This window comes from Protopterus annectens, chromosome 3.part1 (genome assembly GCF_019279795.1).
Source record: "Protopterus annectens isolate FY-2018-M chromosome 3.part1, PAN1.0, whole genome shotgun sequence".
Taxonomy (NCBI): Eukaryota; Metazoa; Chordata; order Ceratodontiformes; family Protopteridae; genus Protopterus; species Protopterus annectens.
The window spans coordinates 1,047,816,333-1,047,832,491 of NC_056732.1; the positions used below are offsets into that span (position 1 = coordinate 1,047,816,333).

The window sequence follows — 16,159 nt, forward strand, 5'->3', positions numbered from 1 at the left end:
CACTTAACATAAAGGTGGCTCCTCATTGCAATTTTAACTTTATGCTTGAAAAACTGAAAATTCCTTCATTTGAACCAGCTAATCAGGCTGATTTTAAGTTCTTGACTTGGAAAACTGTGTTGCTTATTGCTCTGAGCTCTGCAAGAAGTTTATCCAAGATACAAACTCATATGGTGGGTCAGTTGTACCTCATTTTCAAGAAGGACAGGGTTTATTTGAGAATACATCTTTCTTTTATGCATAAAGTGGTTTTAGAGTTTTTTTTTTGAGCCAATCTGTTAATTTCCCTTTATTCTTTCCAGAATCTAAAAACAAGGGAGAAAGAATCCTACATGATCTTGATGTCCATAGGCAACACTGATACTACCTATATGATAAAATCCTTCTGGAAACCAAAAAGCTATTTGTCTTCTATGAAGGTAAGAGAAAAGGACATCCAGTGTCAAAGAAGACAATCTCTAGATGGTTGTCCCGAGCCACATCCTGGCAGGGTAAGGACCCAATCAGTAATGGCTTTGGCTTCTTCTGTGGCTTTTTGGAAAGGGGTAGACTCAAGAAGTATTCTAGAAGCAGTAACTTAGTCCCCTGTACATACTTTCACAAAGCATTACAAACTGGATTCATTTTCCAAGTCCAGAATGAACTTTGCTAGGATCATTCTTAAGGGGCTCCTAAATTCTTGAATTTCCTCTCCTACCTCCTTCTCCTTGCATGTTCCTAAACTATGGTAATCTACCCATATAGCTTAGGCTACTGTAGAAGTGATCAATATGAAGAACATAGTACAGCTGTATAACAATTTATTCTAATAGATCACTGTTGCAGTATGCTGTCCCTGCCTCCAGCCCTTGTTTTGTTTTTGAAGTGTTGTCAGGGTGTAGATGTATATACCATGTATATACTATTAGTTACATATGTTTTACTATTGCTTTTCCTTTCTTAACATTTTTCCTTTCAGAGCTAAAGTCTTCCTTCTTGAGGCAGGAAAGCTTTGAAGCTTTTTACACCCTTACTGCCCTTTAATATGGCTCTGCTTGAGCCCCTGGCAGTCAGAGTGCATGGAAGGCACCCTGAAGCTTTGAAAGTTGGATGGTGGTTAATGCTGGGCAAGATATAACCCTAATGCAGCAGTGATCTATTAGAACATCTGTTATGGTAAGTTTACTCTCATAACTGTATTTTATATGGTTATAAAGCCAACAATACAATTCATCAGCAATCATTTCATTCTTACCTTTGGGGAAGATAAATGCATGCTACAAATAGAAATTTAAATTCACTGATTTTAATATTAACAAGCAATGATTCACTGTGGACAGAGTAAGACAAATTTGGATCAATAATGGAGCAGATGAGATTATCATGGTATAAAATAGTGATCTGTCCAGCATCATTATGAGTTCTGTCTGACTGAAGTACATCCTGGTGGTAGAAAGAAATATCCTTAACATGTGACTTCAGTTAGGTTTCGGTCAAAGACAAAACAGTTTATAAATGCAAAGTGAGCTGTGTAAAGATGTAATTTGTTTCATACATTTTTGTCATTCACACGGTCCACTATTAAGCCCATAACTAGCTTCCATGCATTAGTAGATCGATCAGTGATGGTGTTTTGAACTGGGACAAAGTTTGGATGCATACTACCAGGGAGTGATAAAGGATCAAGCAAGGGGTGATAATAGTAATGTTTAAACCATGTAATTGTGATAGAACATGCCAAAAAGTTATTTGTTTTCTCTTGTGACACATATAAATGTGAGATTTCATAAGGTTTTTTTCTGATGGGTGGTAGAGTTTATGTCCGCAGTCAGTATATAATTGCTATGTATTCATGTTTTCAGTTTTTTCCAGTAGATAGTACAATTTGTTATGCATGTTTCAGAATAATTACTTGACTGTTGCAGACTTTTGTGTAAAGTCTATTTTACTGCACATTATCCTGACTCTTCCTTAAAGTCTAGCTATGGTGCATCCGATATTAGACAATACAGTCATCATTAAGGAGTTAACAACTAAGGTAACATAAATGGCACAAGGGATGGTACAATTGTTTTACAGAATCTAAAAGATATCAGACTCTCATTTGCCTACATTTTATGCTAAAGCAGAGCTCCCTTTGTTTTCATTTTTGAGCTTTGTTGGGATGGGGTGGTCTAGTATTTATCGCTTAACTGTGGAAGAAAAGTGCAGTGGAAACTCTCAGTAACAGACAGATTATTACAGACAAGTAATAGCTAATTCTAGTTCACCTCTACTTTATACATGGACACTCCGATCTCTTGTCTCCCATACTGTTCAATGTCTGGTAAAAGGATTTTTTTCTGCTTTCGTTGTACAAATATGGAAAGGGAAGAGAGTTTGGACATATTGAAGTCTATATCAGTAACCATTATTTTGTCATGACAGGGATTTTCTAATAGTTTTACATAAGGGACTCCTTCTAGGCAATCTTACTATTGATGGTCTGAAATCAGTTGTCTCCACATAATTTAATGCACCCCAAAAACAGCCTTCTGTATTTTATCATATGTATTGCTCTGTGCACCAGACAATATAGTGCCTGCATATGCAACAGGAGTCAACCACAGAATTAATGGGTGTTTTGAGTAAGAAGTTGTCTGGTTTGATTTTCACCTGGGGTAACTTCTGTATGGAGTCTGCATGTCCTCTCTGTGCTTGTGTGAGTTTCCTCCTGGTTCTGCATTTTCCTCCCACATTCTAAAGACATCTAGCAACTACTTTGGACACTCTAAATTGGACATAGGTGCAAATGTGTGGTATGGAAGAATAGCTATGACAGGTCTAGCCACCTGGAGGTGTGAACTTTGGCTCTAGATGATTGTGCATGCATGCATGTATGCAGTCACACGAGCATGTGTATATGTATGTCTGTATGTGCAAAATGGGGAAAAGGAGTTGTGGCTGGATGGATGGAAACATTTTTGCAGCAGACTTGCAGGAGTGCTGTGTGTCTGTGTGCATGATTGTAATGACACCCTATTTTCATTCTAAGAAGTTGCCATCTAATTTCACATAAATAAAAGGAAGCACAAATAGAGCTTCTAGTGTTTCTGTATAGTCTATCAAGCTGCCAGTTAAATGTAACAGAAGATAGTACTTTGTGCATGCGAATGTGTGCATGTTTGTGTGTGTGTGTGTGTGTGTGTGTGTGTGTGTGTGTGTGTGTGTGTGTGTGTGTCTGTTTGTGTGTGTATGCATATTTCCTATGTGTGTGCTTGTTCTTATGCATGTGCTTATGGGTGTGTGTGTGTTTGCATGTGGGTGTATGTACATGCGTATGCTTATACTCATGTGTGTATGGGTGCATGTGACAATGTGTGTGCACCTGTGTGTGTGGGTGTGCATGCATGCATGCATTCGCAGGTGTGCATGCATGTCTGTTTTTGTGAGTGTGTGTGTGTGTGTATATGTGTGTATGAATGTATATATATATATATATATATATATATATATATAGATATATATATATATATATATATATATATATATATAGATATAGATAGATGTATGTACTCATGTGTTTAAGGTTGTAAACGTATTTTAGTTTTGCAGTTTCTGCTTTTACTGAAAGAATGATGAGGACTGATGATGTTCCATTCATGAAGGACAAAGTGCAGATTTAACAAGAGTAATACATTTAATGAATAGAACTGCAACTGTCAGAAAGGCTTGCTGTCACTAATCATTTGCCTTGTACATGCTGTATGCTGTCTTGAGTTTTTTTTTAAATTTGTTTATTAGCAACATTAGACTTCATTAGAAATTGTGGATAGTTACATGAAACATTCATGTGGAAGCTTTCACTTATGATTATGTTGATGTCCTTGCACTTTAAATGAATGACTCATAAATCTCTTGCTAAACTTTCTGAAGGGAAAATGCACTGCATTATGAGAATGTCAACATCAAGAGTGAGGACAAGAAGAAATATGAGCCCTTCATTCCACGTTATTATGAAGTAATAGGATTGCAAGAAGAAAAGAAGGTAAAACCAGTTCAGCCATTTTGTAGCACTTAAGAGATAATTTACTATTGGTCTGCAACCACAAGCTTTAAAGAACTATGCAGAAATAACAATCAAGTACAGTAGGTTACAATTTATAGCAGCTCAGAAAAATTTGGAAATTTCATAAGGAAATATTAATGTCCAGTTTCTTTGCGCTATACATAGAGATATTTACATAACAAATTAGTGTCAATATTGTAATTTATATGAAATAGTTTATATCCCACTTAGCTAGATCATTGAATAACAATATATTTTAGAGAGGATTTCTAGAAAACATGTTTCACTTGACATTTCATCAGATATATTATGTGTACATGTGTTACTTGTAGGCCAGCAGTTAGGAATGTTGTCATTTTGCAGACATTATAATTATTATTATTGTTACTACTATTAAGATGACTGGTTCTGTGAAGGTACAGTGTACATTGCTACTGTATATACTCCCAACTTTCTAGATTTTTTGTAAATGTTTGAAATGTAGTGAATATGGCATACACAGAGTAGATGTAACCCTTTAACGCTAAATTTCTAAGTATTGTAAATAGCACAAGCTGTTCAGAAAATGACATCCATCATTAATAAATCCACACTCACAGTAGTCTGGCAAATGGTATTCAGTTAAACAAAAATTTTGGCTGCTTTCGGTTTCTTTTGAAATATTTCTACAGCTTGCATTTCTTTTTACTTTACTCGTGCATATGATTAATAATAAAAATTTAAAATATTTTGCAAGATTGTCATTGGAGAATGTGGAGAATAACATATAACATTTTTGGACAAGTAATTCTCATTTTATTTCTTCTGTGACATTTTCATATTCTATTTTGTTTTATTTGTTTGGCAGTGTTGCTACATTTGTTGCATATAATTCAGGAAAATATATATTTAACAGGTCTTTTTAATCTAGGGGCCAGATTCCAAAAGAGTAAGTCTGCCCTGATTCTGAAAGACCTGCTCTCAGTGTAAGTGACTTACTTCAGTGTAGGGCCTATCTATAAACACACATACTACGGGGAGCAGATTCCCAAACACCTTTGCTCACTTTGCTACACTGAGAGCAAGTCTTTTGAATCGTGGCCTAGTTCTTTGAATTTTTGTAAGCAATTGGACGTAGTAAACGTTAATTAACTGGCTGAATGCAGTTCATAATAATGTAATTACTGGTATATGATTACTTCTCTGAAATGGAAAAAAAACGGCAACACAGACTAAAACAAATTCAAACCTGGAAGTGAGCAGTCAGTAGTACGTCCTGGAAGTCACCCAAAAAGATGCAGAATACTTTCTAACAATGACTGAACGCAGCTTTATTAATCAAAATAAAAGCGTTTTCGCTGTCAGTTCAAGCTGGCAGCTTCCTCAAAAAAAAGCCTTACACCACCTGGCTGGTTCTTCTCCCAATGTACCTAGAAAGAAAAAAAAAATCACTTACCAAGGAGTCCTTGCCATTGTCATGGACTCAGTCTAAGCCTCAGCCAACAATGGATGAACCTGCAGTGGCTATTGGTTATAACACTGACCACTTAATAACTTACTTCTCCAGCTTTCACTGTTGTAGTCTTTTCAGACATCAAGAACCAAGGGTCAACCACATCCTCTTTAGCTGTCCCAGTGGCTAGATGGGCCTGGGAGAACCATCTTCTCTGCATCTGGGAGATACTTCGTGATATCCTTTTCAGGGTAACTGAGGCGAGACCATTAGACTGGGCAGACATTCCTCCTTCAAGTTGGTCTTCTTCCACCTATTAAGAAAAATAAAAAAGATTAAACATTGTTTTTCCTGTAGAGGTAATTAGTGTTAAAAAAGATGAGTTCCTTACCTTGGCAAGGCTGGCATTACAGACACTGAATACTGGTACACAGAAGCCATTACAGGTGGCCACAACCTGTAAACTAATTTATGAAGAGACTGGATCCAAAAATTCTGACTTTCACATAGATAGGGCTTCTTTTCCTACAAATTCCCAAGCCCATCTCTCTGAATGTGAAGAAAATATTAATTACTATTTGCTTGTGGAGAAATTTTCTTTTAATCAGACTATAGCCAGAATTAATGAGGTATTTTTATGGGAACAAATACATGCTACCCCCTGAGATGAGGAAATACTATGAAATTTTACAAATGGACACACCTCATTCTTCTCCCATTTCTCCTATATTACCAGCCTTGGAGGATGTCTTAAATGCTGTCTGTAATCATCCTGATACCCAGCCATCAGTCCCTTAAAAAACAAATAAACTGTATAAGATACCTCAGGCTAACACATTTCTTTTTTCTCACCTTCGATATGATCCAGCAGTGATTTCTACTGCACCTCATGCTCTCAACAAGTTGCTCCTTAATACAAATCCTTAAATGTTGGTGACATGGAAGCAATGTATTGAACTACATATTTAAGTGAATGTTTTCTTCTTCCACTTTAGCTTTCAAAATTCTGAGCTACCAGACATATATGTGGAAATTTATGATTTGACATATGGACAGTCTGACAGACTTGGCTTTCGCTCTTCCTACAAAGGAAAGTTTGTTTTTTTAATCAAACTATTCCTCCCCTCTCCCAAGTATCTAAACATGCTTTGAAGAATGTGTATGGTTGTGCAGATACTGTCTAGAGCCACTGCTTTGAGTGGATATGCTTGGGCACAGAACCAAAAGTTTGCTGATGAGATGAAGTCTGAAATGCTTTAGATAAGGTCGTATTTTTTAGCTCATCTACTGTCCAGGTTCTCAGAAATATGATAAAAGGGGGAATTAATTTGCAGAGTTTCTAAGATTTTTCATGTACACCAATACAAATCTCCCTCTTTCACAAAAAAGCCAAATGAACAAAATCAGCCTTCTTTTGGAAACAAGGTGATAAAATGAGATAGCCAGAAGGAAATAACAAGAAGCAGAGATCATTTCAGAAAAAGCGGCAGACCAATAGTAAAGAATCCCTATGCCAGCATTATTTTCTCCTTTTCCCTCCTCCTGCCAATATCTCTTTAATTTGTCCAACACACTTGTCCTCAACATTCTCTTCTGGCAAAGTATTGCTTCAGACTCCTGGGTGCTAAAAGTGGTGCAGGAAGGTTGGCCAAGGGCAATTACCAGAAGCTTCCTCACAGACCTGATCTACTCACACAGAACAAGAGTAGTTTGATACACCCCAATATTTCATTAAGACTTGCACCAGGCAGTAAAGGAGGCCAAAAAGCCTGCTACTAGAAAATCCTATATTGTTAAGTAGAAGTAGTTTTCTAGTTGGTGTCAAACCAATAACCAGAAGCCCGTCAAGGATTTTGTTCCATTGGTGCTCCAATATTTGTATGAGTTCCTTTCCTCTGTCCTCTCTTATTCCTCTTTAAAGGTTCATTATGGACCCATTGCAGCATGTTTGCCCATGGATCCTCCTCTTTCTGTTCTGATTGAGTTTTACACTAGACACCACCTTGTAAACAGGTTGTTCTTCCTTAGGATCTTAACTTTGTGTTGAAGAAATTGACTATGCCATCTTTTGAACCTGTTCATCAAGCTGATTTTAAGATTCATGACTTGGAAAACTGCACTCATTGTTCTGGCATCAGCTAGACAAATGTCTGAATTGCAAGCCTTCCTGATGGATGAGGCTTATATGATTTTCCACATTTTAAGAAACACTTTAAGAACAAACCCTTCATTCATGCCCAGAGCATTGTCAGAATTTACTGTGACTCAGTCCACCAATCTCCCAGATTTCTACCCAGAACCTAAAAAATAGGTAAAAGGATTCTGCAGTCTCTGGACATGCATAAGCAACTCGGGTACTATCTCAACGGAACTAATCCCTTTATCTGTTGTGTATTTATTTCTTGTCAAGGGGAAAAGGGGCAAATTTTGTCTAAACAGAGAGTTTCCAGGTTGTTGTCCTCAGCTATTGCTTTTTGTTATTTCCACCGTGGCAAATCCACTTCAGACAGTATTAAGGCACCTTTTACCAGAGCTTTGTCTTCTTTAATAGCGTACTGAAAATGGTGGACTCTAGAAGCTTTCTAAAGGCAGCTACATTCTCCTCTGTACATACTTTTACAAAACATCACAAACTAGATTTGTTTTCAAAGTCCAGATCTAACTTTGCTAGGACCATTCTCCAGAGGCTTCTGGATCCATATTCTACCTCCTTCCAGGTTGAATAGACTTTGATAGACAACACATATAATCTAAATGCTACTGCAGCAATGGGAATGACAAACATAGTATAGTTCTATAAGTTGCGCTTACCCATAACAGTAGATGTTTGAATTCCTCACTACTACAATATCTGCCCCCACCCTGCAGCCCCCTACTCTTGCATGTAGTTGTAGCTAGAATATAAAGTAGGGTAGTGTTCATTTCTACCTTATATGTTTCTTTGTTTTTATTGGTTGTTAGATTCAAGTTTTTTTAGGTTCTTCTCTCCTTATATGGGTAAGAAAGTCTTGAAGAAATCTTAACTCTAATTTACCTCATTGAGATTAGCCAACTAGCAGTCTGAGTGAAGGTGTTGGTGGGCACAAGAGTTTTTGAAACTGGTCAGTTGTTCCTTGGACAGAAACAACCCATATGGCATATAGCAAAGGCTACCACAGTAGTGAGGAATTTGAACATCTACTGTTATGGTTAAAAGCAACTTAACACAAGTGTACTTTTCTAGTTTCTTACAAACTGCAGCTTCTATTTTTACTTTGGAAAGGGAAACATGGAGGAATAATTCTTTATTTTATGGCAGCCCATATCAGGTTTGGTTATTTTACAAAAACTGTAAGAACTTTGATAACTGTAGTAGATTTTTATTTCATTTAGGAATCATAAACAGTAGAGTTTAGATTCTTAGAAAATTGTTTTCCTTAGATGACTAGTTGATTGCATTACTTTTGGTTATTAGCTATACATTTGAAACTTGAATGGTGTGGACATTTCTTACTAATCATTGTGTTGTCATTTAAATGTCTAAGATGTTTTCATCTCTTGCATTGTGCAGCTCATATATATATATTTTTTTCTTTGCCCTCATAGTACCCTTGTCCCTCTTTTTTGGGCTAAAAAGCTGCAGTCCTTTTTAAATTAACAATATGTAATGAATTACATTTATCATAATGATTTAATATAATATAAGTAGCTGTATGTTGTTTCCAGTTTTAATGATGTTGCATCATTAAAACTGCCTTTGATATATGAATTACTTCTACCTGTTTAATTTCAGAACTTGTTGATACAGATTTAGTTAGCAACATATTCATTATAGCTCTTTATTGGTGTTTTGGTTTTCATCATAACAAAAAACAACAGGAATGTGATCATGCTGCTGCTTGATTTATTACAGTCTAAGAATTTAGAAGCAGTATAAGTCTGCAACATGATCTGATTACTGTTGTGATTGCTGATGGGATGTTTCAGACAACATCCATGTGTGAGAGTTTAAAGGACACAGTAGCAGGAATCTGTATTACTTAAGAATGTGCTCCTGTACTTAGTACTGCACACAGTTGCACTGTCCAGCCATCATCCCTTTAAGCATATTGTGTAGCAAGTTCCAAAGTCATGGTTTCAGCAGTGCCAGAAGCAAAATGGTTTTAAAGACCTTTATTCATCTGAGGCCACATGGATGGAGCAATTCCTGTTTATGTCTTCTGTCTTTCATCCATTAACTTCAGCTGATGGCACATTAACTTCAGCTGATGAGACCTAACCAGCAAGATGCTTTTCTAGTAGCATTTACATTTGCCTTGAGGACTGGTGTACTATCGGCCCTGTGTGAAAATGGATTATATTTTCTTCCTCAAGGATAAAGTACTCCTTTGCCTTTAGTGCGGTTTTATGCCAGAATGTCTTCCAAGTTCTGGTTGAACTGGTGTAGAACTTCAGCAGTTTCCTTTATAGTATATTCTACAGGGAAGGAGATAAGACTTAAACTCCTAGGATTTAAAAGAACCATTAAATAGTACAATAAATACAAGGACAACAGTGAGGTCATATGCAGTTGTTTATTATTTACTGTGGTAATCTTTCTGTTAGATTTGCTCCCAAGTGAACACTAGCTATATAGAGTGTGAAACACTCTCGCATCTCAAAGCAGAAGGGTCCTGAGAATGGGTATCTGGGTACAAGTAGCAAAAGAAGTACCTCTCCTACTGTGTCAGCTTAGCATTACTTCCAGTTCAAAGGATGTTTTTAAGGCTGTCATTTATAACATTGCCATTAGAGTTGGAAAATATTCGCTATATGTAAGAAACACATGTATGTAAAAAATTATTTGCTAGATATAATATAGGTAGTAGATGTAAAAGTTAGACTGATGTCATGAGAGCTGCACTCTCTAAAGCCAAAAACACAGCATCCATGGGACCGGACACCAGGCTGCATTTTACATGAACTTCAGAACGAACTGGCTCCCCACCTTAGCACCATGTTCAATCATAGCCTCACATCAGGCTTTGTGCCCACTGAATGGCGTACAGCAACAGTTATCCCACTCCACAAAGGGGGAGCCACCACTGATCCCGGGAACTATCGACCTATTAGCTTGACGAGCTGGCAAGGCCATGGAACATATCATCATGGAACTCATAAACAAAGACATTGGTAACCTCCAAACTCTGGATCCCACCCAGTTCAGGTTTGTGAAAGGCAGAGCATGCCTCCTGAACCTGATCAACATCTCTGAGGCAGTCACCAAAGACGTAGATGAGGGTAAGGTGGTTCACACAGGCCATCTTGACCTCACCAAAGCTTTCAACACCATCCCTCATTCTGGAATTATAGCTAAACTCACTAAACTAGGTATAAATCCCTATGTCACAAGATGGGTTGCCAACTGGCTCACTGACAGAGCCTACACTGTAAAAGTTGCACACTCCAAATCTGACCTCAAACCAGTGCCAAGTGGAGTACCAAAGCTTTCAGTCCTGGGACCTCTCCTGTTTGGTATTTACTTCTCTGAAGTACAGGCTAACACAAAAGGCCTCTGGCTAATGAAGTTCGCAGATGACTGCAAACTAGGAGCCATAGTTGAGTCCCCAAATGATGTGGAAATCCTACAGAAGGGCCTCGCTGAGACAGATGCCTGGTGTCAGAGCCATGGCCTCAAGCTCAGTGCCAAAAAGTGCATTGTATTCCCCTTTAGTAAAAACTCTGTACCCATGAACTACTACATAGACAGCAGTCTACTTAACACTCAATGTGTGATAAGAGACCTTGGGACTCAGGTGGACAGTAGTCTGTCCTTTGATAGTCACATCACCACAGTAGTCAGGAAGTCTTTCTATGTGGCACACCTCATCATAAAAGGGTTCTCATCCAGGAAAAAAGAGGTCATTGTTCCCCTCTACTCGACACTCATTAGACCCATTATAGAGTACAATGCCCCTTTTGGAATGTACCTCACAAGACATCTGCAGCAGCTGGAAAGGCCACAGAAGTACCTCACAAAGACGATTACTGGCCTCAAACAGATGCCCTACACTGACCGTCTCAAAAAACTCCAGCTTTACTCGGTAGCATATTGCCTACTCTGAGGTGATCTCTGCCTAACATATAAAGCTATGTCAAACCCAGAGCTGTTGGACATGCTACACCTGAAGAAATCCCAATCCCTCCGAGCTACACGCTCTAGGGACCTAAACCTTGTCACCACAATAAACAGGATATGCTGGAGGGATAGTTTCCTGTCCCAGAGACTTCCCATAGTCTGGAACAGGCTACCCATCTATGTCAAGCAAAATTCTTCATTAGCACTCTTCAAGAAAAATCTTGATGAGTGGATGGGAAATAGGAAATACACCCCTGGGATCACTTCTGTGTCTCTGCTCAACAGTGGCACAGGAAAATAACTTTCTTGGGTGGTGTAAGCCAGGGAACCTTGTTGGCTATGCTTACGTAAGCCCTTGGGCCGATAGCCTAGTACCTACCTATTAACCTATGAACCTATAACTGCATAGTAGTCCTAAAAAGTCTCATTCCTAGTTAGCATGTTTAACATTTTCTATGTTTTGACTACTATTGGGTTGCATGTAGAAGATTTACAGGTGCTAGATTAAAACAATTTCACTTGTTCTAATATTTCCCATGTACTGTCTGTTTACCCTTTCAGTCTGCTTTCCTGTCTGTTTTAGGAGATGATCATGGTGGGATGATAATATGGTTTTCAGTTGTTAAGTCCTGCTGCCTGCTAGTGTAAAACCTTCCCATATGTAGCTTCCAAGGCAATAGTCTGAAGGAAGGAATCTGATGCAGTTTGAAACTACAGCTTGCACTTACAATGTTAATAGGTGAGAGCACCCAAATTATTTTGCTGTCTCTGCAATCCACTATTGTAGTCAGGACAACTTGGATGCTTACCTGCCAGAGTTAGATGGCATAACTTACTTATAGTAACCCTCACCCCCCGCTGTACAGTAGCAAACCCCTTCCACTACGGTCATGTTACTGACATCTAGGTTGGAATAACAGGCTTTGCATTTCAGCATGCTTTTTCTGAAGGATAGGAAGTCTGAAGTAAGGGCAGATTTTTAATAACACTCGTATTAATTCACAAAGTTTCTGGAATAACTAGTTTTGTGTGAGTGTGCATTTTCTGAAGGATAGGAAGTCAGAAGTAGGAACATATTTTATATATCGCTGTTATAAATCCAGAAAGGTACTGGAATAACAGGTGTCAGCATGTATTAAATCAGCACCAGTAAAACTTTAAAACGCAGATCTGATGTTGTCCTTTTCATTCTTCCTCATTAATCAGATCCAACTTGGCCGCATGCACTGGACTTCGGATCCCACCCTTGAACTCTTCCCTCTACCCCTAATGCTCCATACCATCCAAAGCATGTCGGATCTCATTTGCTGCCATTGTGGTTATATACAGGTTCTACTTTCAAGCTGTTATTGGATTCAGAAATTTTTGGATAGCCCTTCTATTTCCTTTTTCTCTTCCTTTTTTCCTCCCTGGTATGCATTCGCTGGTTAGGAGTTAGTGTGGTTAGGAGTCTATATCTTTTACTCTTCTACTTCGGTAGTGTTTGTCAAATACATTATGGGTATAATTTCCTTACCTTTTTAGGTAGTTATATCATACCATAGCTGGTATTACTTATCGTATTTCTTTGGGTGTTGTTTCTTTTGTGGCTACTCTGCTGTTGGTCTTCTTAAAAAAAAAATTTGCTTTGCCTTATAGGGTTGTCTGGATTTGAATTTTTTTGTATTTTTTATAGTCATCTATGTCTGAGAAACAGACAGGGTTCAAGAAATGCACTTCTTGTTGGCATAAGATTCCCAATTTGGAAGCCCACACGTATTGTGTTTATTCTTTAGGACCTGATCACCTCAGTACAACCTGTTCAGTATGCTGTACATTTAATTCCAGAGCATTAGCCAACAGCGCAATAAGTTAATACTTAGAAGTCTTTTGCCGGCTTCTTCTGTGGCTCAAACCCCCACCAAGTCAACAAAGTCAGTTTCTTTGGAAAACAAAAAGAGGTCTCCATCAAAGTCTCCTCGAGCTTCATTGGAGTCATTGGAGAAGATCAAAAAAATATGGGTCCAACCATTTCAGATCCTAAACCTGGGAGCCTACCTGTGGATCCTAAATGCCTCATCCTGCAGTTATTTCCTTCCCTGCCAGGCCAAATCTTCCATACTCTGAAGAAATGCTCCAGACCGCTTATCCACAGCATCTTCCAGGTCTTCTAGGAGCTTGTCAGAGACAAATATGGATAGGATGGTGCAGAAATTTCTCAGGGCTCAGATCCAGATTGGGGGGGGGGGTCCTGCCTGCTTTGTCCCCTCCTGAATCCATGAGTCCACCTACTTAGTCCATTCTTTCTCCTTCTCTGATCCAATCAATGGTTTCAGAATCCCAGGATACAAAATTCCCAAAAAGTTTGACATTATTTTATTTATTTTATTTTATTTTACATTTATTGACCTGGCTAGTCCAACTGGATATATGTCCATTTTCAGTGGAGGTCCGGGGAGAAAAGCTCCACAGACAGAGTAAAATATGCAAAAAGCACAGGTACAATCCAAGGTTTTGTCAATCATAACAGTAAAACAGCACAACAATTAATACAGTAAAATATACCACAAAACACAGGTACAATCCAAGGTTTTGTCAATCATAACATATAATTTCATATATTATCTTAATAAGGAAAAAGAATAAAAATAATCATAGTACATACCAGCTATGGATATGCATACAAAGTATGTCCTATTACACTATAGAACTTTATATACACACACAAATATTGTTAGTAGTTAGGTAAGCATGCTTATACAGGTAGGAAGATTAGTATCCAGAGGCGATGTAGGAAGTTAGTCTGGGTTAGCACAGGGGCATAGCCAATGTGATTTAAGGTAATGTTTCAGTTTGCTTTTAAATAGGGCAACTGAGGATAGGGAGGTTAGGTAATTAGGGAGGGTGTTCCAGGTTTTACCCACTGTAGTAGAGAACAGTGAGTCACCAGCTGCATTATTGGTCTTGGGTATTTGTACTAATAGTTTGTTTGATGAGCGTAGGGTCTTGAGATGGTTATAGGGAGTGATAAAGTTAGTAAGTATAGGTGTATTTGCTGGTTGATACAAGATCTTGTGGGCAACTATTAGTTGATTCAAAAGTATTAGATTTGACATTTCCAGCCAATCTAGTTGCTTAAGATTGTTACAATGATGGGTTCTATAAGTTGACCCAGTTGCAAATCTGGCAATATTGTTGTAGGAAATAACCGGTTTGTTCAGATTGCTTTTACCTAGTTTAGTGAAAATAGGGGAGGCGTATAGTAGGGTTGAGATTAAGTGGGTACAGGTGATGGTGGTCCTGGCTAGTGGAGTCAGAAAGGGTTTGATCCTGTAGAGGGAACCTAATTTTTGTTTACTGTTTTTATGGTGTTGTTGATGTGAGGCTCAAAGGTGAGGTTATTGTCTATTAGTACCCCAAGTAGTTTTGTGGTAGGATCAGGAGATATTATAGTTCCATTGCTAGATGTAACAGTAAAGTTTAGTGGTGTGGCCCTACGGGTGGGTGTAAATAGTAGCATTTTTGTTTTTTTAGGGTTCAGGATGAGGCATCGGTGTAGAAGCCAATTTTCTACTGTGCTAAAGACGTTTTGGGTTAGGGACTGAAGTTTGGATGGAGAAGTGGCAGAACATATTCGTGGGGAGTTGTCTGTGTATTGAATATAGGTAGCTTGTGGTATTACAGAAAATAGGTCATTTGTAAAGATAGAGAAGAGGAGACGACCCAGTATGGAGCCTTGTGGGACACCAAGGGCAACTGGGAGGTGGGAGGACAGGTTATTTTCCCATAGTACAGTCTATTTTCTGTTATTTAAGTAGGATTGAACCACTGTATACAAGGGCATCCAATGACAAGTTTTTGAGTATGTTTATGAGGAGGTTGTGATTAACCATGTCGAAGGCTTTTGACAGATAAATAAAGAGACTAAGAGCACAATAAACCCGATAAACCAAACTCAAAATACAACAAACTGGCTGAAATAATCCTTTTACTTCCAATAAATCCAAGATTTAAAATGTCATACAAACAAAGCAAAACAATCAGTAAGGTAAGTGCTTTCGTTTGGCAGTTGCCAAACTTTTTCAAACAAGTAATCATCATTTCTTGTAGAATAAATAACTATGTACCAATGATGTAATACATTGTATTACCCCCAGACCTTAAAGAAACAATGTATCTTATTGTATAATACAAATGCAAATAGTTATTAATAAATTAGTAGTAACAATGGTGATTGGAACATAATGAAATCGCAAAGATCACTAACTACATAAGTATGCCCAACCTATTAATGCGTTTTTTAAAAAAACATAATTATTAATTAACTAAAAATAATGTATTTAAATAAATATTGGATATTGTGTGTATGTCTAAAAACATCCGCAACAATCCTAAACATGATAAATTGCTACCCAGTACGTTCCTATACCTTAAAAAGACAATGTAAAACAAATGAAGAAACAAGTGAAAAAACATATATACACATATCACTTACAGGGTATACTACCTTCAGTAATAAAATAAATAATTGGACTAGTTCTTTTTTGTCAAATTTCTACTGAACTATCTCGTTAAAGATACTAAGAGATCTTGAAACCAACCCATACGAAATTTATAAAGCCAA

The 16,159-nt window shown here is 37.8% G+C and overlaps 1 protein-coding gene across 1 annotated transcript in view; it reads left to right on the plus strand.

Moving 5' to 3' along the window:
• The window catches only part of STPG2 (sperm tail PG-rich repeat containing 2), a 3,054,419-nt gene that overhangs the window by 900,209 nt on the left and 2,138,051 nt on the right, over positions 1-16,159 (plus strand). The window contains exon 6 of the mRNA XM_044066272.1: positions 3,895-4,006. Within this exon, the coding sequence (XP_043922207.1) occupies positions 3,895-4,006 (112 nt within the window). The remainder of the gene's footprint in view (positions 1-3,894; positions 4,007-16,159) is intronic.